The sequence below is a fragment of the Podarcis melisellensis genome (genome assembly GCF_964234715.1).
Source record: "Podarcis melisellensis genome assembly, chromosome: 6".
Classification (NCBI taxonomy): domain Eukaryota; kingdom Metazoa; phylum Chordata; class Lepidosauria; order Squamata; family Lacertidae; genus Podarcis; species Podarcis melisellensis.
This window is the reverse complement of record NC_138538.1, coordinates 20,958,558-20,980,762: the sequence shown is the minus strand read 5'-3', so window position 1 is coordinate 20,980,762 and position 22,205 is coordinate 20,958,558. Positions and strand designations below refer to the sequence as shown.

Genomic DNA, 22,205 nt, shown 5'->3' with positions numbered 1-22,205 from the left:
GAAATTATCAACACATGGAGCAACATTGGAATCATATGCACACACTTCCTTCCTGTCTCCACTTCACATGTCAGCATCACATATGCAGTTCAATATGCGCCTATCAGAAATGCACAAACTTTAAAGCTCAATACAGGAGAGACTTGCTAAAAATGCACATAAATAGGACACGTACATAGGAACAAATACATGTATATAACTTTTAGACTCTACCAATCCCAAGGGAGGATGCAGAGGTGTGATTCTGCTTTCCTACTGCATGTTGACTTTATGTACACTGCTGAATATATGATCAGAACAAGAACTGAATATTGGGAGATACATGTTTAATCAATACATTTTTTAAAAAATCAAGTGTTAAAGCTTACATTGAACCTATGCCCATGCAAACATAACAACATTACTACAGCTTTCCTAGGCCAGCAAGTTACAAGAGAAAGTTTACTAAGATGCAAATTTGGCAAGTTTTTTCTTAAGTTATACAAATTCCTAATGGCGTGCTCTGGTCCATGAGGTCACGAAGAGTCGGACACGACTAAACAATGGTATTATAGAACCTGATTCATTTCAATAAAATTATTTGGTAAAACGCCTTAGGGATTTTGGCTTGCCAGACTTCTGCCTGGCCTGTTATGAGCTTTTTAGCAGCAGTGTGATCTGCAAACACTGGCTACATTGCTTATCTATATGCAGGACCAATCCACCCATGCATGACACAAGGTAGGCAACTGCCTTAGGAGGAGGCAGGATCCACAGAGGCAGCAGATCCTGATGTACCGTAGATCTTTATTCGCTGCTCCCTTGTTCCTAATGTATATCAACCCCTCTTCCCTCGCTGGGAGGGGAGCACCAATTTTGTGGTTCACCTCAGGCACCAAAATTTACTGGGTTGACCCTGTCACCATGCTTAGAAAAGCTTCACCTTCCAATCTGTGTCCTGAAACAGTTGGTAGCCCTTCAGTTTGGCTGCCAGACCTTGTTAATCTGTGTCACTCCAACTTCCATGTATTAGACCTGGTCATTTGAGGGTGACTACACTTACCCCATCATGACAACCAAGTTCTTGTGTGGCTTTCTTTTACAACCCTGAAAAACAAACCAGATGAATTAGATTTTAGATTTAAGATGCAGGAGAAAACAAATCAGTGTTACTTTTTCCCCTATGTTTGGTTTATGATAAAGTCTTACACACCAATATTCAATTAAACTAAGCTACTGGTAGAGAAACACAAAATACTCATATTTGCAAAACAGAAGACAACCACAGCATTTGTTCCTATATTCTTTTTTTGGTTTTGGTTCCTCATTAATTTCATCCTTTCTTATATGGAGCTAATAAGGTCTTAAGAATCTGGTAGGCATTTTTCCTTTTACCCAGAACTTTAAGTTTATTAAACAAACAATGAAATGTCATACAGAAAGTTTCTGACATATCAGTACTGCTTACCCTCCAGTACACCTGAAGACAGCAAAATTTTGATTGAGGGAAACACAACAAATTGTGGCACACATAGCTCTGATCTCTAACAGAATGGAATGGCCAGGTGGCTCTGGAGGATCTGCAGAAGCAGGGAAGGGGGGCTACCACTGTTCCATCCCCCCCAGCTTCTTTTGCCTCACTCAGCCTAATGATGGGGCTGGCTGGAAATCTTTAGAGTGTGCTTCACACTGCAACATTTTGTTGCAGGCCCCATTTATAAGTCAACTAAATCTTAAGTGGAAATCCTCATTAACTGAAGCCTTTCTCGCCTGCGCTATTTGTATGAGTTTTATCATTCTGTGAGCTGCTGCGGAAATCCGGATTTGAAAGCAAGACTAGAAAGGCTTTGGAAAGAAGCAAACACAACAAACCAGGCCACACACTGATAAGATGCGGGAACGAAGGAAAGCAGCCTCCTCATAGCAGCCTCACGCTGAGCAATGTGGCGGTCTGTTTCTCCGACCCTCCAGGGTTTGGGGGCCAAGATCTACCATGACCCATTCCCCGTCCGTCCGCCCTCCCCCCCAAAGCTCCCTCATGTTTCTGAGGGAGATGCTTGGGATGAAACCTGGGAACTTTCCCAAGGGAAACACGTGCTCTGCTACTCCTCCAGCTGCGGGGCCCTGCTTTGGGAGCCGGATTCAGGCCTACGTAAAGCCCCCTCACGTTTCAACAGGGCTAAGTTTCTGAGGAAAGAAAGGAACCCAAAAAAGCTTCCTCTCAGGATTGGGGTCTGCACGTCCTTCTTATTTTCAGAAAGTGGCTCGCTTGTGGTTTTTTTGTGTGATAAAGCCCAGGACGCATATTTTGAGAATTTTTACCACATAAGGGAAACAAAAAACAACAACAAGCCCGCCCCGCCACCCCCAACCGGTACCTGACGCTCTTTCTTCTCTCTTAAAAACTCCTCGCAGGATGTTGCCTCCGCTCCCGAAAGCTCAGAGCAAGTGATACAGGTGGCTGGACCCGGCGCAGGCTCCACCTCCGGGGGCCAACGAGTGGCCGCACTCAGGTGCCACTCACGCGAACCCCGCCTCCCTCCTCAAACAGCCGTTTCGAGCGTCGGGCAGCCTCCCTCAACCGCCCCTCTCCCTCCCTCCCCGATTCCCGAGTCCCCGCCCCTGGCAAGCTGCAGCCGAGGCAAGCGATTAGCCGCCGAAGCCGACAATCAGGTTCACCCTGCGCGGCGATTGGACGACCCCCGGAGGGAGGAGGCGGGCCAGAGTTGTGGAAAGGGTGAAAGTCGTTGGTGTTTACTAGGCGTGAGGTGAGGGGGGGGATTGTTGAGGAGTTGTTTTTTTATTTATTTTAAAGGACTGCCGGGTGTTCTTCATCCTTCATCTCTCTCTCTCTTTCTTTCTCTCTTTCCCCTCCACTTTGGGGCCTGGAGCTTCCCCAGCCTCACAAGCCTCCTCAGTAATGGGGCTGCGGAAGAAGAATAAGAGCCCGCCAGTCCTGAGCCATGAGTTCGTTATCCAGAACCACGCGGACGCCGTGTCCTGCCTGGCCATGGGCCTCCTCTTGGGGCTTATGTTCGAGGTATCAGCGCTGTGTAGGGCCTGGGGGCGAGCGAGGGCGGGGGGCGGTAGGGTGGTCAGCGTAGTAGCGGAGTGCGGGCTTCTCGGCTGAGGCACACCCCTTTCCTCCCCCCTCCCCCTCCTCCGCGCGCGGCCCCGCCCTTTTCCGAAATCTCGGCTCGGGCGCTTCCTTTTCCTTGGCGATCCTCACCAGCCCCCTCTACGTGTGCCCGTTCACGTTCTTCCTCTGTGCAAGGGAGGCGACGTGATCCCTGCCGGGGCCGGCTTCGCATACCGCTCCTCCCTCCCTCCCCCCGCACGGAGTCCTTTGCTCAGATGACTCGTGAAAGCAAGCCAAGCCACATGTTAGAGACCCTCTGTCGGGAGAGGGAAGGGTGGGGTGAGGTGGGATATAAATTATCGGTGGTCGAACTGATAAGAAGAGCAACAACACCCCACAACTAAATGATTTCTCGGCATAGCAGCGATAGATGCCTTTGGGTTAATGTAGCGCTAGATAAGGCAAAGTGGGAGGCAAAGCCCCCCCCCGCCCCTTCCCTGAAAGTTTTGTCTTGCCTCTACTAATACAGGGGTACCTTGGTTTAAGAACAGCTTAGTTTATGAACAACTTGAATTAAGAACGCTGCAAACCCGGAAGTAGGGGGGGTTTGCCTTGGAATGAGAACAGGTTTCGTTTCCTGTCAAGTATGATCCATTTGTAAATTGAGTCCCCTACTGCTATGGGAAAGCACGCCTTCGTTTAAGAACGGACGTCCGGAACGGATTAAGTTCATAAAACAGTGGTACCTCGGGTTAAGAACTTAATTCGTTCTGGAGCTCCGTTCTTAACCTGAAATTGTTCTTAACCTGAGGTATCACTTTAGCTAATGGGGCCTCCTGCTGCTGCCACCACACAATTTGTGTTCTCATCCTGAAGCAAAGTTCTTAACTGGAGGTACTATTTCTGGGTAGCGGCGTCTGTAACCTGAAGCGTCTGTAACCCGAGTTACCACTGTATTCGAAATTGCCCCATCCTCCATTTTCAACGCCAGAGAGAGAGAGAGTGTGTATAATCTGCTTGGCTGCTCTCTAGAGCTGATCACACAGTGTTGCAATCCCAGCCTTGGCATCTATTTTCAGCACTGAAGCTCAGTTCTACGGTGTACGATAAGAACAGACCTCAGTCAGTATAAGGAATCTCAAGTTTCATTGGTTACTAAACTTTAATGAGAAGCTAGATTTGAAGGTTAGTATTTCTAGACTAGCCTTTTCCAATCTGGTTGTCTCTCTTCCAGTCAGCCAGTGCTGATGGGGGTTGTAGTACAAAACATCTGGAGGGGCACCAGTTTGAGGAGGACCAGAACTCAGTACAGTATCTCATTTTCTGTGTTAAGCATTGTTTGTATGTGTACATTTTGAGGGACTGTCATATGTTTATGTGAGTTGGCAATCGTGTGGTATGCCAAATGCAGCTATTAGGTGTATATTTGGCATGACACCTATTATCGTAGCATTGATTATAACATAAGTATAACTGTTGATACCCCTATGCTACATTAGAAAGGGTGTATGGAGTGTCAGGGGAGCCGTAGTACCTTTGGTAGGGGACATACGCTCCTGTGATAGTTTGTCCGCAATGGGCTCAGCTGTCACCTGTGGCTCCTAGAAGCTGTCAGCATGTAAATACACCCCAGAAATGGCTTCATCTGGCAGCTAAACCAGGTGTGGGTATCCGATTGGTCTCAAACCCTCAGTAAGTTAGGCTCCAGCACATAGAGCAGATGAGACCAATAGTGGGTTCAACAGTCAAGAAGGCGGTTTCTGCATGTGCTGTAGAGGGAAGTGAGGGGCACATGAGGCTTATTAACCTGGGAAGGTAGGCCATCTAGAAGAAGGAAAACTCTGATCCTAACGCTCCATTGCCTTGTGGGATTTTGCTGGGAGAACAAAAGGCTAAGGAGTAAGCCCTACACAAATCCGGAGTGGAATTCCTAAGATGGTTGGATGGTGCCTTGTACACCTCCATCTGGCAACTCCTGCAGCACCAAACTCCTGCAGAGTTTGGTGCACTCCATTGTCTCTCAAAACAGATAGTTGCCAACCAACATTAGAAAGCTAATAGGGTGCACGCTATTCAGAAGGAATGAGGTGTGTAAAAGTTACGGAAAGCTGTGTTAATGTGGTTGGTTGATTGCTTAAAGAATGCTTTTTGCCCCATTTGGTTCAAGCAGCAGGTAAACTAATTGTGATAAAAAGGTGTAAGATGTGTATGTTTGTTCTTTCCACATGGGATACTGTTAATATAAACAACTTAACATGCCTTTTAAGCAGTTAAGTCTCAAGAGTGGCCAAATTTACATAAGCATGTTCATCACTGACTCATAAACCTGCAAAATGGAATTTAGAAAAAGACTCAGAATTACTTTTGCACACCTTAGATTTGATATAAAATGACTGTGTCACAGTTGTGCCCTGTTTTCAAAAAATGCCATCAAACATGATGTTAAGTAGAGGTGGGCAGGCAAATCAATGAACAGTAAAGAGAGGGATATGTAGGGTTGAAAAGCCTCCCATGTGCTTTTCAAGAATCCCAGCTCAGTCTGAGGCAGTCTTAACAGCAAAGGAATTAGTAAACAGATTGGGGGAGTAAATCGGGAGAAAGGGGCAATGCTATGATCCTAGAACAACATACAAATATGAATGTTGAAGGATACAGAGGAAGTTCACAGGGAGCAGCAGGGGAAGGTCAACCAATTGGGGGTTAGGGAAGAGTTGATCAGATCCAGCAACTTCCTCTCCACTACAGTTTTTACTCTAGTCATAAAGACATGTGGATCTAGACATAACTTTAGCCCAGGGATAGGGAACTCTGGTTCTCTACATGGATGTTGAAGACCAGTAACATTTGGAGGGTTTACCTTCACTGCTCTGTTTGCATGTAATCTGGGTATTGCACAGCACTGTTATATGACAAAAGAATTGCAATGGCTAAGGTGATGGTCTGAAGATGAAGTGGTGCTTTTTTAAAATCTAAGGCCATTGTAAAAACGGGAAAGTTACAATAGGGAAATCAGTTTCTACCTTTGCTCAGCAAGGTGTTTGAATTGGTCTTAGAGTAAAATACAACCAGAAGATTTAGCATAATTATGCTCATAAATACAACTCAATGTAGTGCTCGTATGAGGAGGATTGTAGCAGACCGTTAATATAATCAGACTGCGAACTGCAGTTGTACTCTTAGATCTGCAATACATTAAGTACAAGTGTATAATAGACTTATGTTTATGACTGGAATTTCAGTTTTTCAAGTTGTGAATATCTTCCAGATGGAACTTGATGTTGGATTTACAGTAGCAATATAAGCATTCTAATTCAATTTATATACTTTTCTTTATTTCTGCTAATGGTGAAGGTGCAAAGATCCTCAGTGACATTCTAGCTGCAGATATTGCCTTATATTATACATCCATATACTTGTTCTTTTAACACATCTGATGCCTTAAAATGCATTTCCTTATGGAGCGTATGGTTTCCTCAAACAACCAAGTGCTACATAGTAATAAAATGATTTGTTTCCTTAAATATTTGGGCTACAAACTAGCAGAGAGTTAGGGAGGTTTTGACTTAATTGGGTAGCACTTAATTCCTTGGTGGACTGTGACCATAAGATGATACTCATTCCTGTAGGTAGAGAGTAGTTGTTTTTTTGAATGTAGAATTGTATTCTGCCTTTAGAGAGAAGCATTTTGTGTTTGTAGTCTCCCTATTTATTTGAGTGAAATGAATATGGCTTCAAAAATACTAAGAAAAATCCTACCATTGTCATTGGCTGTAAATCATTGCATGTGTCCTGGCATAGAAGATTCCATTTACAATATTCAATCCAGGAAAGTTTTAAAAGAAGCCTGTGTTGGTTAGCTGCCTGTTGCTGAAGGTAGACCAGGAAAGGATACTTACCTTTGCTTCCATGCTGTTTTGGTCTCTCTTGAGGAAATAATTCCCATCCCTGTTTCTTGAACTATCCTCTGAACAACTGTGCCTGCATCATAAAGGAGATTTGGGCCTGAATGTAATGTGCATGCTTCTGTGTATCAAAAATAAAATGGCAAGCATGTAAACATTGTATTAATGTGTATTTTGGGGATCCTTTGCCAATTTAACACTTTTTGTCCCTTAACCATGGTTCTGGGGTTGGACTCTCATGTTTCCTATCATTTTAGGCCCCGGTTTATCCTATCGTTACTCTTATTTATTTATTTGTTATTGATGCCTGCACATGTTAAGCATGACTAATGCTAAGCTGGTTTTGTTCATAACAAGAACTTAGGAGCCAACGTCAAAACTTAGCTTTGGGTCCTCCTCATGATCAAACCCAGCTTAGTGTGTTAACCACGTTTTACATCAGTTATAGACATAATGACTAACTGTGAGTAAAACTCACAGGAGTGAGGATTTGCACATCAGAGAGCACAATCTTGTGACTCTGATCTCTTAAGGGACTGTCAGTGTTACATCAGTGTCAGCCCTTGGTATGGCCCAATTTTAAACTTGGTGATATAATCCTAGACAAGTGAATGTTTACCATCTCTGATGCATATAAATATAATAAGACTGAAAGCCAGAAAGTTGTGTGTTAAAACAAAGGATAAAAACTTTACGGTGGCAGCTTTTAGGAAACATGTAAGTGATGTAAGCGCTTGCTAATTTGCCTTCTGTTTTAAATTTTAGGTTACAGCCAAATATGCCATTATGTTTATTACTGTTCAGTACAATGTTACATACACCACAGGTAAGAGTAAAACAAAATCATCTGCATGGTTGGCCATTGATTTATGCAATAAAACACTGATACATCTCATGCCAATTATTTACAGTGCAATCCTGTGCATGCTTACTCAGAAGTAAGTTCTGTTGAGTGCAGTGGGTCTTACTCCTTAGTTTGTATAGGATTGCAGCCTTCATTTATAATCTTTTTGATTCTGCAGTACAGCCTGATCCTATGCATGTATATGTCTTTGAGGCTGTAAAACATTAACAAGTTCACTGACTTAAAAATGCAAGAGAGAAGACTTTCTTTTAAATTCCTTTAATCCTAGATAGCCCATACTCCTATGTCTTGAATTGTTATCCAGTTATTTCTTGAATAATTCATCATAGAAATCTAAGACATTAGAAATTAGCCAGACACTGGGCGCGCTTTGCAACTGGTGTGGGTCCAATTGCGACCATGTGGAGATCTCTGGATGCCAAGTTAGCAATTGATATCTCCATCTGGCTGGCCCCTCCAGCTTTCTTAACAGGTAAGCAGAAGAGCTTATTTATTGCATTTATATCCCACCTTTTTCTCCAAGGAGTACATGGTTAATTCACCCCCCTCCTCAGTTAATCCCTGCAACGACCCTTTTAGGTAGGTTAAGAGACTGTGACTGGCCCAAGGTCGCCTAGTGAGCTTCCTGACTAAGTGGCGATTTGAACCCTAATCTCCCAGGTCCTAGTCCGACACTAACCACTATACCATACTGACTTCCTAGAGTACGTCTGCTAAGGGGAAGCTATATAAATTATGTCTGGAAATAAAAAGGAGGAAAGTAAAATGTCACTTACAGAAGGATCTGAAATACTTTCCTTGAAGCTTGAATTTGTTTTATTCTGGATTATTTGATGTTTTAATGTGTTGTAAATCAATTTGAGATTTTTTCTTTAAAATATAAAGTGGTATTGAACTGAAAATAATAAAAAAAATGAAGGATAAACAACAAACACCACCGGGAGAAATAGTGCCTAGATATTGTTGTGGTGACCACAACCTAGGCTAAAAGTGCCATTTGGAGATTGGCTTATGAGTTTCTAAAACTGATCTAAGATAAGCAACATTGATGAAAACCATTTTTGTTTTCTTTTATTGCCTAATGGTTTTCCAAGTGAACTCTATACAGCTGGATTCTGTTGTAATAATAAGATGTTATGCATTTCAGATGAGAGGCCTGAGCCGGTACATTTCTATGAGTATGGTCCAAAAGACGTGGCCACCATCTTTTTCTACATGCTTATAGCCATTATTCTTCATGCAGTGATTCAGGAATACATACTAGATGTAAGTTGACCATTATTAGATGGGTGTACATATTTTGGGTTTGATAAGTTCTTAGCTCTTAAGATGGCTTTCTAAAAAATACATCTAGTACTTGTCATGAAGTACTTGATATTCGGTGCCAGAAATCAACAAACTGTTCATTCAATGAGTCACTGCAAGGCTTGCTAGAGCAGGGGTTGGGGATCTGTGGCTCGTCAGAATCTGACTCCTATAAGGCCTCGCCAGCATGGCCAAGGGTGAGGGGAGTTGGAGTCCATCAACACCTGGAAGCCCACAGCTTCCCTGTCTCTGTGTAAGAGACTTCTCTTACTGTCCTCTCATTGCTGAGCCAGAAAATTGATTCTTTGTCAGTCAAGAAGAGATACTAGTACCAGTAACCATATTGTATGCATGCTTGGCCACCATTCCAGTGGAACTTGCCTATTACCCTTTTTAGCTATACAGTATGTCATAAGCTGTACATATTGGGCTCTGCACTGTGTGAGGTTCAGTAGCCAGTATGGGGCACAGCATGTTACATTTTTACAAACACTTGAGTATTAGGGCTACTCTGATAGGGTAGAATTGCTGTGGATGATAGTCATATTGCTGACCTGGCTAATAAGGCTAAAAGTCCAATTTATAGCCTTATTGCATTGGAATACAAATAGAGAAGATAAGATAAGCACTGACGTTGTGCTGATATTAGATTATCCAGATAGCGTAATCAGTACAGAAAAACACCAACTTCCTAACTCGTGTAAACTCTTGCTCATGTTTTTGTTTTTTAATTTCTAGAAAATTAATAGACGTCTCCACTTGTCAAAAACAAAGCATAGCAAATTCAACGAATCAGGGCAACTAGCAGTTTTCTACTTGTTTTCATTTGTCTGGGGAGCCAGTATTTTGTCTGCAGTAAGTAAGTCAAGTTATCTTTCTAGAATTTCTTCAACATACATGTTAGCACAAAATATATGATCACTTCTTTTACCTGTATATTTCTCCCCATTAGGAAGAATTCACTACCAATCCAACTTTGTTGTGGAAAGATTACCCTCATTCTCGAATGTTGTAAGTGTTGTTCTTGTGTTCCTTCATCTGATTTTAGTGGATATTGCTTTACTTGTTCAATTAACTTTCTGATGTTCTTCATGTTGAATACATCTTTACAGTGTCTAATCTCCAATCATAGTTTTATACATTTGTGTTGTCACCTCCCCCTCAGTTGCATTTTTCTCTCTCCAGAAGCTAATATATATGGAAAAAAATTAACCTTCCTTTTTTAAGAAATTGTAACAGTCGCTGGTCTACTTTAGTTGCATCTCTTGTGACTCTGTTATGTTCTCTTGAATTGGGGGACAGGGGATAAGACTAACCCTCTTCAACCATTCATTTTGAATGAATGAAGAGGGCAGCAGGTATACAAGTCCCATCTGCAATGTCCCCTTCCCTATAATACACTTAAAATTTCCCCCTACACAATCTGTGTCATGCATTCTTTTGAGTATCTGAATATTCATCCTAGTTTTATATAATAGTTTACAATATTTGCTGATATATTTACCAGTATTTGAAATTATGTTTGACTTTGCAAATAGAATCCATTTGCAGTCAACCAAGATCTTTCCTAATGCAAGCAGTTTAGACTCCATTATGTATGTAGGATTGTACATTAGTTTTCATTTAGGCTGAATTTAGTCTGCTGTTCCACTGTCCAGTCCACTGTGAAGCTCTTCAGAGGGGCTTGGGATTTTACTGCCCTTCCTATTTCATTGTCTGTTTCACACCCATATCTTGATAGATTTAAAAAAACCCAGTACAAATGTAGATCCAAGTGGGATCTACTGCCAGTGTAGTGACAGCTATTTTTGGTTGCCAACACCCTGTCCCCAATTCCTTGTCCATAAGAGGAGGGATCTTCTTATCCAATGGTTGCTATGCTTTTTCAGGAACATTTGAAAGACTATGCCAATTAAGTGTGGCCTGCATATTGAGATTGCATTTGTCAGGCTACAGTATGTGGTAGAGTGCCCTTGCTATCTTTCACTTGTATACATAATATTTAAACATTCATTAAAATAAAATATTAGGGAGTTTTTCTATGAATGTTGAGTGTTGCAGATTAATTTAATCAAGAAAGTCAAATTGTATGAGCAAGGTCTACATTCTTGACTGACTTTGCTAACAAAGCAAAAAAATACAGTTGCAAGATTTCTCTCCCCTTCTGCCTTGGGGGCAAGTGCCTTTCCCCTACAGCAAAGGAGCAATCCAGCTTCAGCTGATGCTTAGTTATAGGAATTAAAACCCCTTTGCTCAGCAATAGCTGAAGAGGCTTCCCTCTCCCCACATATTTCTCTTTTGGAGAGTATATCAGCTTCAGCTGATACTGGGTGGTGGCAGGCAAAAAACTCCCATGGAACTTTCTTTGCCCTGGAGCCTGGTAAGGGTGATGTCATGGGCTGCCTGGATGCAGAGGAATGGTGGGAGTAACCATTGATGGGACGATGAGCAGTCAGAGGGAGAATGCTAGGAAGAGAAGCTGTTGGAAGCTGAAGAGGTAACATGGTTTAGTGAGCTAGGAGAGTCTGTGGCAGAGGGAAGTCCAGAATCAGAGGCAGAAGCTGAAGCATGGGAGGAGGGAGGTGAAGAGGCAGAGATGAACCAGGCTGGTGAAGAGTCACAGGTGTCTCCCTCTCCTGCTGTGACACGCTCTGTTCCCCCCTGGTCTCCCAGAACCAGATGAAGCATGAAAGGGGCAAAGGGAGGCAGAGACTTTCAGTCTCAGCGACTGATCCCTGGGGCAAGATTTACCGGGGATGAGCTGCTGTACTCATTAGGCCTGACACTTTGCCAAGTCTGTACAGATTGTGTTATTGCTAATAAAGAGTTAACTCCAACTTGCATGGTGTGCTTTACTGCCAGTTCACTCATGCCACATTGTCCCAGGCAATCCCTGCCCTGCCCTCCTCCCAGCATGAGAACTGGAAGGTTACTGAAACTGTTTGGATTATCCCCCATCCCTCCCCCCATGACATGAAAGTTAGGAAGAAGGCACATTGTTCACTAGATAGCAGAGTCGAAATTGGCCTGGTGAGTGTAATGGTTGAATGAGTTAGGTTAACACTGTTTTTGACTTTATAATTATTTTGTGTGTGTGTTTAGTTTTCAGGTTAAATTCTTCTATATCTGTCAAATTGCCTATTGGCTTCATTCACTGCCAGAACTGTACTTCCAAAAGATTCGAAAGGTATGAATTGCAATTTCACCATATTTTTATTGTTAATATTCTACCATATAAAAACTTTAGGCCAAAAAACAGCAAACTAGATCTTGGGTACAAAGAAAATGGTGGGTGTTCCAAATAAGGAGACGTTTGAATGAAATGGGGATAACTTAACGTTGCTGCCCTCCCTTTCCAGAACCCAAGAAAATAGCACTGGAAGACATTGTGAGGACAAAATGACGCAGTTAATGCCTGCAACTCAATCTGCATTTCTTAATTTAAGTATGAAGAACAATGAAAGATCACACAGCTTGTGCAGAGTTGTTTCTTTTGTCTTTTTAAAGTGTAACATGTCTCCTTTTCCTCTTTCATATAATTCTAGGAAGATATTCCTAGACAGTTGTACTACATCTGTCTTTATATTGTTCACATATCCGGTGCCTACATTTTGAAGTAAGTACAGGCGTCCCCCCACTTACGCGGGGGTTACGTTCCGGGGCCCCGCATGCATAATTGAAATTGGGTAAAGTGGGGAGCACCCCACTTTAATAGAAAGGGAGGGACAGAGAGAGAGAGAGTGGGTGAAGTGACTCCAGAGTAAGGAGGCTTGGAAGTTGGCACTCTCCCCCATGGAGAGGCAGTAGTGAGGTGGACTGGGTGAGCATCAGGGGAACAAGGCTGGGCTAGGCAAGTTGGCTTCCTCCCCTCCTCCTGCTGCCCAATCCAAAATGCAAGCAAGGTCTGGAAGAGAAAAAGCAGGCACCTCATTTCCCAGTGGAGGATTGGGGCACTCAGTATGTGCAGGCTCCATCCCAAGACTGCCGAGCAATCCCGGCTGTGGCATCTGGCTGCAAACCAGGCAAAGGGGTGAGAAGGGCAGCTGAGAGCAACTGCCACTGGGCATGTTGTCTTCCCACCACCTGTGCTGCCTCCATGTTCCAGTGCTGCTGTGCTGCAGCCCAGACAGGGAGGCAGGTGGACAGTCCCAGAAGGCTGAGTGTTTGTGTCGGCCTAGCCAAAAGGCAGGCAAGCAAGCAGTCAGGTGAGCAAACAAGCAGGCGATCAGCTCCCTGCACGCTGGGAGGACTCTATGCAGTCTGCTGCCCTTCAGCTGCTTCAAGGGTTCAAATTTGCTGTGGGTAGTAGCCCCGAGCAAGGGAAAGCCCGCTTTATTTAGCTGTGACCCATGTAAAAACAGTTGTGCTCAAGTGGGGTGTGCTTAAGTGGGGGGGTGCCTGTATCTATAAACTTTGTATTTTATAGCATGCAAAGTAAATGTTCAGTAAATGTGTCTAAACCCTACTACCTATATGTTGTATAAGGATAATGACACAATTGGGAAACAATGGTTAGATAATTTGATCTTAGCTGAGCTGGGATTTGAAAACAGATTTTTCTGTAGCAAAACAAACCGTACTGTAACTAGACCATACATTGGCCTAATAGTTACTGATATCTTGAACTGTGTTAATATATTGAGGAATATATTTATTTTTAATATTTCAGTCTGCATCGCTTGGGCTTAATTTTGCTGGTACCGCATTACCTTGTGGAACTTATTTTTCATGCCTCACGCCTTTTCTACTTCAGTGATGAGAATAAGCAAAAAGGGTAATTTCTATTTATTATTACTGTTACTATTATGAAATTAACTTTTAATTTTCTCCCTCTACCCCTTTCTTTTACCCCTCACCCTCTTCTGCTACCAACATAATAGCATTCGGTTTGGGACCAGGTTATTTCACTAGTTGTGTGCATCTATTTGGGCCTCCTGGGTCTTAAGAGCAGCCTTGGAGGCCCTGTTCTCTAGTTTGCCACTGGGAAAGAGCAGGTTGGTAGTTCCTAGGTGAAGGCCTTTTTCAGTGGTAGTCCCGTATCTATAGAATTTCTTCCTCCAAGATTCAAAGGATTCTCAGGGCTTATATGTTCCTCTTCTTCCCATCTTATACAATGTGCTGCCTTTTGCAGCTTTAAAATATTGCATGTGTACAGCAGGGTTGCCCTGTGCCACATGATGCAAGTTTTTGAAACTTTTATTGCAGAAGTAATATGATGTGGAAAGCGCCACTCAGTGGAAAACACTGTTATACAGCAGATTCCTTGAGAATAATTCAATGTCATGTTATGTTGATTGTTCCATCAACTCAAGTTTTTCAGCTTGCCAGATGGAACAATCCCCCTCTTCCATCCCCTGTGTGCTGTTCTAGGTTTCTCTAGTCTTACCCCTAGATTCAATTTGCTGGAGTGCATGGAGGATGGAGGAAAGCCCTAGTGGAAGTCCTTGCGGGGGCTTCCGATGATGGGATCTGTTAGATGCCCTTTCTAAACAGCTATTTAGGATAATTATCAGTACAGTATTCAGGAAACTTAAAATCTGGTAATTTGGATTTGAGACCTGTCAGGAGTAAGCATGGGCCAATGGTATCAAATAGTATGGGAAACAGCCTTATTAGGAAAAACTAACCAATAAACTGAAACTGACATGGGGACAAAAACAATTAGGAAGAAAAAAGGGGAGAGGGTGGGGTCAGGTGATTATGCTTCTATTCTTCTACTTAGGGGGGGGTGACAGCGTTACTTGTATGGGTTTTCTTAATATTCACTGGTTGTATTTCTTTGGTGGTGAAAGTGGTTGGGGTGGCTTAGGGTGTGGTTGGTTGTCTTTGGTTGGCTGTAGTGAGAATTTGGCGGGGGGGATTGAGTGTGTATTTTTGAATCAGGTTAGCCAGATTGATTTGTATGCTGTCGGCGGATTCTTGTCATTGTTTTGTTGTGCTGTGTATGTGATACCATGATGAATGCATCTTCTATAAACCAATTCATGAACCAAGACCTTGTACATTGACCACTGATAATGAAACACGTTTTAAATATTTTCCCACATTTATTATGCTATTTTTGTGATATACAAATGACGTCAGAAAACTTGGTACTGTATACTTGTTTGTATAACATTATTGTTTATAAGACCCAGTTTTTAAAAAAAATCTGGTAATTTAGGGCGTTCATGAAGCAACTGATTTGGGGGGTAATACTTACTGTGAATTTCTTTTCAGATTTACCCTCTGGGCTCTACTGTTCATATTGGCTCGCCTTCTGACTCTAACTTTGTCAGTTCTCACATTTGGATTTGGTCTGGCAAGAGCAGAAAATCCTGGCTTTTCCATAGCAGAAGGAAACTTCAACATACTAACTCTTAGGTATAGTGAATTTGACAAATTGCAAATAACTAGCTATTCTTGCGGGGAAATGTACTGTTGGTTTTTTATTATTGCTCCTTTAAATATTACATTTATTAAGTTGATAGGTAATTTGTGAGATATCTGAAATCTATCTTAATTGATTAAGCGGGACCTTGGCACGAAAATGTTGCAATCTTGAGTTCTTCTGTTCAGGATTTCATCCACTCCATTCTCTTTCTGTTCTTAACCTCCCCCCCAGTAGATAGCCAGCATTCTATGCCCACTAAGTATGCTCAGCCCCACCCCCTTTATTTTTGGTCCCCTTCCTGGGTTCAGGGTGGGAAGGATAAACACAACAGTACTCAATGCTAGCTATGGTAAATTATGGAATATGCCCTTTGATTTATAGGCAGCTGTTGCTTCTGTCCCAGAACATTGGGAATATTCTCCTTATTTGGAGTTTGCTGGTAGCTTCTTCTTGTGCAAGCACAGAAAGATATAAATCAGAAGTACATGGAATAATGTTAGATAGCAAAAGTATATATGAATTGCTGTTTTGACATAAATAATTTCCAGCCATTTCAGCATTCTGTCTCCAGCAGTGACCAGCCTGGCATCTCTGACAAGTTCATCCTCTGCTTGAACAAGAGGGATATTGCTCCATATTTGTTAGGTCTATTAATAGTTATTATCCATATCACTCAGAAACATCAAGTTGCTTCTAAAAGCACAAGAAAGTGACATCCCTCTTAACAAAGGTGTGGTTGCATGTCATGAGTAATTTTTATTTCTTTAGTACTCCATAAATGTAGATCATTTCAAACATGCTTGCCTCCAACATAACTTGAGCCAATTTAATGCATTATTTCTAAACTTTTCGTATTTATTGTTCAGTGCTTGTAGTTGTATTAATTTCCATATAACATTTTTCAACTTACTAGAATTAGCTGTCTGGCTGCAATCTGTTTGACCCAAGCTTGGATGATGTGGAAATTCATTAATTTCCAATTAAAGAAATGGAGGGAGCATATTCAGAATCAAATTCCTAAGAAAACAACAAACACAAAGGTTAAACCAACAAGGAAAGAGTCATCCAAAGGTAGGTATATTCCTCATACTGATATACTGCTATCAGTCACAAAATATAACTGCCACATTGGCATGTTGTTCTAAACCATGGTTTACTGTGATAAACATGAGCTGGAGTGAGTGTCTGGCTCATGTGCTTCCCCTCACTCTTTCCTGGTAGAACATTTGACTTCATTTACTTTTCCAGTTTGGCAGTGTTTTACATCTCAATTTGTTGTGGGAAAGTCCACTATCAAGGTTTAACTCGAGTATCGTTGGTTTAGACAAGCTTCATAACTCTTGGTTCAAAGTTGGCTTGTTTTGAAATTAAGGTGGGGGGAGAGCTTGGGCTCATTCAGCTCATGCACATTGCAGTAAACATATGATCCAATAATTATTATTAAATTTTTATCCCACCCTGCCTCCTGAAGGAGTGACCTCTTCCCAAATTCGGTGGCTTATTTTACTTCTGAAAAGTGCACAGTGCCACTGTTCAAAGTTATGGGAGAGGCTTGGGAAACAGGAGTGTTCCTCCTCTCTTATAGCTCCTAACAAAGACACTGCACCAGAGGAAGAAGTGGGACTTTTCAGAAGTAAGATCTTTGAAACTCTTTCATTTTCCCCATCTTTTTGCCCCAGCGCTTTAAGAAGGAGTGGAATCTCCTTCTCTCCTCTGCTGAGTGCCTGTGTGATTATCTGGTGAACCTAAGTGTGCTACCTGTATGGTCTGTTTAAGTGTGTTTTTGTCATGCCCACTACTGACATGAAGGCTTCAATCCTCATTGAAGCCCTCAGGCTGAAAAAGGTTGGCCACACCTGCACTAAACCATTGCTTAACAGCTAAAGTTTAGCATGATTTGTATATGTAGCAATTGATGGCTGAATGTGCAATTTTATAGTGGCAGCTTCCAGTGAAAAGCATGTTACTTGCTTGGTTTCTTAGCACTGGAGTTGGTGTGTTATAGAATGTAATTTAGGGACGCGGGTGGCGCTGTGGGTAAAACCTCAGCGCCTAGGACTTGCCGATCGTCAGGTCGGCGGTTCGAATCCCCGCGGCGGGTGCGCTCCTGTTGCTTGGTCCCAGCACCTGCCAACCTAGCAGTTCGAAAGCACCCCCGGGTGCAAGTAGATAAAATAGGGACCGCTTACTAGCGGGAAGGTAAACGGCGTTTCCGTGTGCTGCGCTGGCTCGCCAGATGCAGCTTGTCACGCTGGCCACGTGACCCGGAAGTGTCTGCGGACAGCGCTGGCTCCCGGCCTATAGAGTAAGATGAGCGCACAACTCTAGAGTCTGTCAAGACTGGCCCATACAGGCAGGGGTACCTTTACCTTTAGAATGTAATTTCCTCAGTCCATTCATCTTGCTGTAGAGACAGAGTATACCTTGTTGGCTAAGTCTAAAGCAAACTTCATCTAGGGCTGCAGCGTAGTGTATGCTTAACATGTGAAGTGGACTGAATGAAGCTTATTTTTGAGTATACTGATTTGTATTGGATTGCACTATTAGTTGTTTTTAAATCCCTGATTTAACTCGGGTTGTGTACCTTTGATGATGAAAGTATCTGATCCAGTGGAGTCCTCTTGTGAGCAGAAAAGGGATTCACACGCTCTTTGGTGATTCTCCTCCTCCCTCCTGCAGCCCCGGGTGCTGCCTCCCAACTATCAGAATGTTTCGGAGCAAATATTGGGGGAACAGGGAAGCTGTATGGGGAAATAGGAATATCCACCTACCTTTCTTCTAAATTTATCCTTGAGTTGGAGATGGGGAGTCTAGCAGTTTGGTAAGGTGAAGCTTGGGATATTTGCTGGAAGAATGGTTCTTCAAAGGACTATGCCATGACATGTTCAGAGGGGAGAATTTTCAATAAGTTGCAGAGGTGGGTAGCAGAAGAGAGTGACAAAGGAACTGAGATTATTTATGGCATATGTAATAGAAGGTACCCAGTATAAAACTTGAATGTTTAAGTAATAATCCAAGTCTAATCCTGACAATTTAGGAGATTACAATATTGTGTTTATACAAATTGGTGTTGCATTAATCTTCTCTTTTTATTGCAGCTAACTTTGTCAATGGAGCAGTAAAATTTGAAGAGGGTACATCACCTAGAAAAAGAAAATCAAAAATGTTATGAGGAGCATAGAACGTGAAAGCAACCTTTTAATTGAAGACTTTGGTGATTAATGAAAATGTTCCATTACCAGAGTTGTGTTCACTAAAGGACTCTGGTTGAAATAATATATTTTAAAAATTCATCAAAACAAAGTTATGGTGAGAACACTGTACTTCAACATGAGTTTTAGCTTATTTAACCTAGATGCTCAATCTCCACTATTAATTTCAGTCTTTGAAAAATTATTTGTCTTACTCTTGAATGTAAGTACAAATCCTTCAACGCTATGGAAGGCTTATAAATCAGACATTGCTTTTATTTGAAGCTTTAAAATATAATTAATATTTCATTTAAGTATAAAGCTTTTAGAAACTTTAATTTCTGGACTTGGGCGGGAAGTTGTGTTAGGGGTTTTTCATTTTGTTTTTTAAGAAAATTTTTCCACACTATTTTCAAACTGTCTGAAATGTCTATTCAGAAGTAATTCCAGATGGTTTTCCTATTTTAAAAGTTCATAATTTGGATAACTATAGTTAAACACAGTGTTTAAGGAAAGAGAATAAAATCAATGAATATCTTCATCTTGGAAAACTGCTAGTTCATTTGAGGCCACACTGTGTATTTGAAAATGACTGTGAAGGCAGTCTATTAAGGCAGATTTTGCTGAATTGGTCTCCTGAATTACCTAATACAAAACCCCACATAGCTGGCTTTATTTATATATAAATACACATGGCTTCTTGAAGTCCTGAAAAGTAAGTTTCAAAACTAAATCTTCTTCACATGGTGCTTAAGTTTGTTTTATGTTGGTTTAGATACAATTAACTGTTTCATGAATCTAAAAATGAATGCTTAACGAGCAGAGCCGCATATCATTTCAGATTTAAGTCAGATTTCTTCTATTATGTAGTATAACAAACAACCAATATTTTTTTCTTATTTCAAAACAAGCTAAACCTGGCTCTTCAATGTCATAAACAGACACTTCATCAGTGGTTAGTATAACAGATGTGCATAATCACTAAATAGCACAGCTGTGGGATAAAATATCCAATTATAATTAAGGTTTAGAAAAATGGTTAACCTTTCAAGAGAAGCATTGTAAAACCCAAAGAGCTTACTAGACTCTTGCAGCTGGCTTCCAGAAGTCCAGTGTTACTTCTTTTACTTTGACCAAGCTGAATTTTATGTCATCATGCAGGTTTTTAAACTCCTTACTGATTGAAGTATCTTTGTCATGCAGCATGGAGAGCAGTTGCAGCTTGAGTAAAAATAAATTTGAAGCCCCACTGGGTTCATTGGACTGCTTTCAGGGCACTGTTTTCAGGCTTCCATTTAGAAACTTCTTCCCTTTCTGCTTTCCCAGGCTATTTTCTAGAGAAGTAGGAAGTGAAATATTTTCTGTAAATGAGACAAATGGAAACATAGTCTGCAATCCTGAAAGCCCATTCTAAGCTCTGTACTTTAGAGTGAGCAAGGAAGCAGTAAGAGCCTCTGCCCTTTATATGTGCTATTGGTTGTGCTATATAGGAATTTTGTGAAATCTATATAATTATATTAATATTTAATTGTGGTTTTTTCCTACTATTTATTTGGATTCTGTAAAAGCATTAACACAATTTGCTTAAATGTTCCTAGCTGATTTAAGTCTGTAAGACACTATAAAAATTTGATCCATATACTATTGAAAGTCTTGCTGATTACAAACATAGTTTGTATCTAGTAGCCCCATACCAACCACCAGACATTGCCATAAGCACAATTTCCCCCCCTACTTGGTTCATTCCCAGAGTGCATGGAGTTGTCTTAACTCTACACTCAGCTGGGAAGCTATCACATGCACAAAAGCTCTGTACTTATTTAAAGCAACTACACTTAAAGCCTTTGATGGGGAAAAATGCTTAAAACAGATCCCTCAAGTACCTTCATTAGAAACACAATGGCAGGGTCATCAGATAGCAGGGATGTCCCTGTTTCATACACAAACTGTATGATAAATTAAATCACAGTTAGCTATTACAGCTCACTGAGTTGTTTTTAATGTTCACACAAACACATATTTAATAAGCAAGGTTTGCTACCATGTGCTATATATCAGGAGAACCATCTACTGTGACATTGGCAAACCATTTTGTTACGATTGGTTCAGAAATCAATCTGCATCAGTCCTGTGATGAAATCAAACCTCACTTCTGACCACGCTTCTGTGACAAACAAGTGACAAATCATTCTTTATTTCTCATTAACAGTCAATTAAACCATTGTCACATGTTCTTTGATGTTGCTACATAGATAAAATCATTCAATAGGATATTTTTTGGTATGTTGTATACAAATGTTATTCAGGATTTGAGCCCATTTTTCTTGTTTCCCAACTTGTTTCTGTGTGCAGATTATAGGAATTTGTCTGACTTCTCACAATCCTGTATATTTCTACTGAAGATGTTTACCATTGAACTAGAATATATTTTTTTATGATTTTAATAAAACTTGTTTGTATAATGATGAATGCCTCATTTGATAAAAGTAACTTCTAAGCAGTTTTGATGAAAATATTGTTTCCTGATTTTAGTGTTCAGTGCTGCTTGCAATACTATGTTTTTTTGAACAACTTGCTTATAGTTCTGGACTATTATGTAACAGGGGAGGCCAAAGGCCAGTTACACTATTACATCCTAAGGATGATAGCTGTGGACACTGTGGGTTTACAGGTTGAAGTCTGTACTGTCTAAAATGTTTTATGTTAGCTAATTTCAAACAGCTTTCTTAAATAAATGGCAAACCTAGAACTTTAACACAATATGTATGTACTGTATCAATAATGGAAAAGGTAGTGGTTATGGCATTTGAATTTGTGGAGTCTATCCACTCTTCCATATTGGGAACTATGTTTCATATTCGTGAAAAAATATGGTTCAATAACTGCATAGTGGCCAGAAATAAATTGCAAACATGCACCTATAAATCTTCTAAGCCTCTACACTGACAGATTTCTTTGTCTCTTTTTTCCCCCGAGAAAGCCTAACTTTTTGGTTATCGTTTTAACTGAATGTTACCTTAAATGTGTGTGGATAGTTGTGTGCTTGTACACCTGATATCTGTATAATGGAAAGAAAATGTCATTCTGTTGCAGCATGAAAGGAATTGAAAATTGAGTATCATACTGCCCTGTGTCATTGCACCACACTAATTGATGTTTTATGTACTATCAAATGCATTAAATAAAAAGTGTGCCTTTGCCTTAGGATACTTTTGTTGAGTTTTGAAACTTAGTCTGTTGAAGTATTGCTGTGGGAGAACTTGATGCACAGGTCGCTTGGCACTGATTTACTGCCAGTTGAGAGATGATGGAGAAATTCGTGTTTGAGAAATCTGTGTCTGGTGTATATGTGGGCTTCTGTTTTTTAAAACATTGTTTGAGCACTTCAACTTGTATATTTGAATTACTGCAGTCTGCAAACAGCTGCATTGCTGCAAAGTGGTAAGTTGTGTTACATGAGCACACAACCCAACACTTGTGTAATGCCTATTCAGTCCTGTATGATGCACAT

At 41.2% G+C, this 22,205-nt stretch overlaps 2 protein-coding genes across 5 annotated transcripts in view; one reads left to right on the top strand and one right to left on the bottom strand.

The window, feature by feature from the left end:
• Nucleotides 1-2,463, bottom strand: part of ZMYND8 (zinc finger MYND-type containing 8) — an 81,328-nt gene extending 78,865 nt beyond the window's left edge. The window contains exons 1-2 of one of the 2 annotated variants that reach the window (XM_081916660.1): nt 2,358-2,463; nt 1,043-1,086 (exon numbers count right to left, since the gene is read on the bottom strand). In XM_081916660.1, the coding sequence (XP_081772786.1) occupies nt 1,043-1,050 (8 nt within the window). In that variant the 5' untranslated portion in view covers nt 1,051-1,086; nt 2,358-2,463. The remainder of the gene's footprint in view (nt 1-1,042; nt 1,087-2,357) is intronic. The other variant, XM_081916663.1, reaches the window with a different exon arrangement.
• Nucleotides 2,464-2,615: 152 nt separating this feature from the next.
• Nucleotides 2,616-21,901, top strand: LOC309373012 (translocating chain-associated membrane protein 1-like 1). 3 transcript variants are annotated; one of them, XM_081917178.1, is made up of 12 exons: nt 2,616-2,747; nt 2,871-3,019; nt 7,726-7,786; nt 8,973-9,091; nt 9,869-9,985; nt 10,083-10,141; nt 12,233-12,317; nt 12,676-12,746; nt 13,800-13,904; nt 15,350-15,493; nt 16,417-16,574; nt 18,602-21,901. In XM_081917178.1, the coding sequence occupies exons 2-12, from the start codon at nt 2,900-2,902 to the stop codon at nt 18,673-18,675; spliced, it is 1,113 nt and encodes a 370-aa protein (XP_081773304.1). In that variant the 5' UTR covers nt 2,616-2,747; nt 2,871-2,899; the 3' UTR covers nt 18,676-21,901. The 3 variants fall into 3 exon arrangements, with proteins under 3 accessions (XP_081773304.1, XP_081773303.1, XP_081773305.1); XM_081917177.1 differs by lacking the exon at nt 2,616-2,747 and having other exon boundaries at nt 2,754-3,019; XM_081917179.1 differs by lacking the exons at nt 2,616-2,747; nt 2,871-3,019 and adding an exon at nt 3,221-3,654.
• Nucleotides 21,902-22,205: the final 304 nt, after the last annotated feature.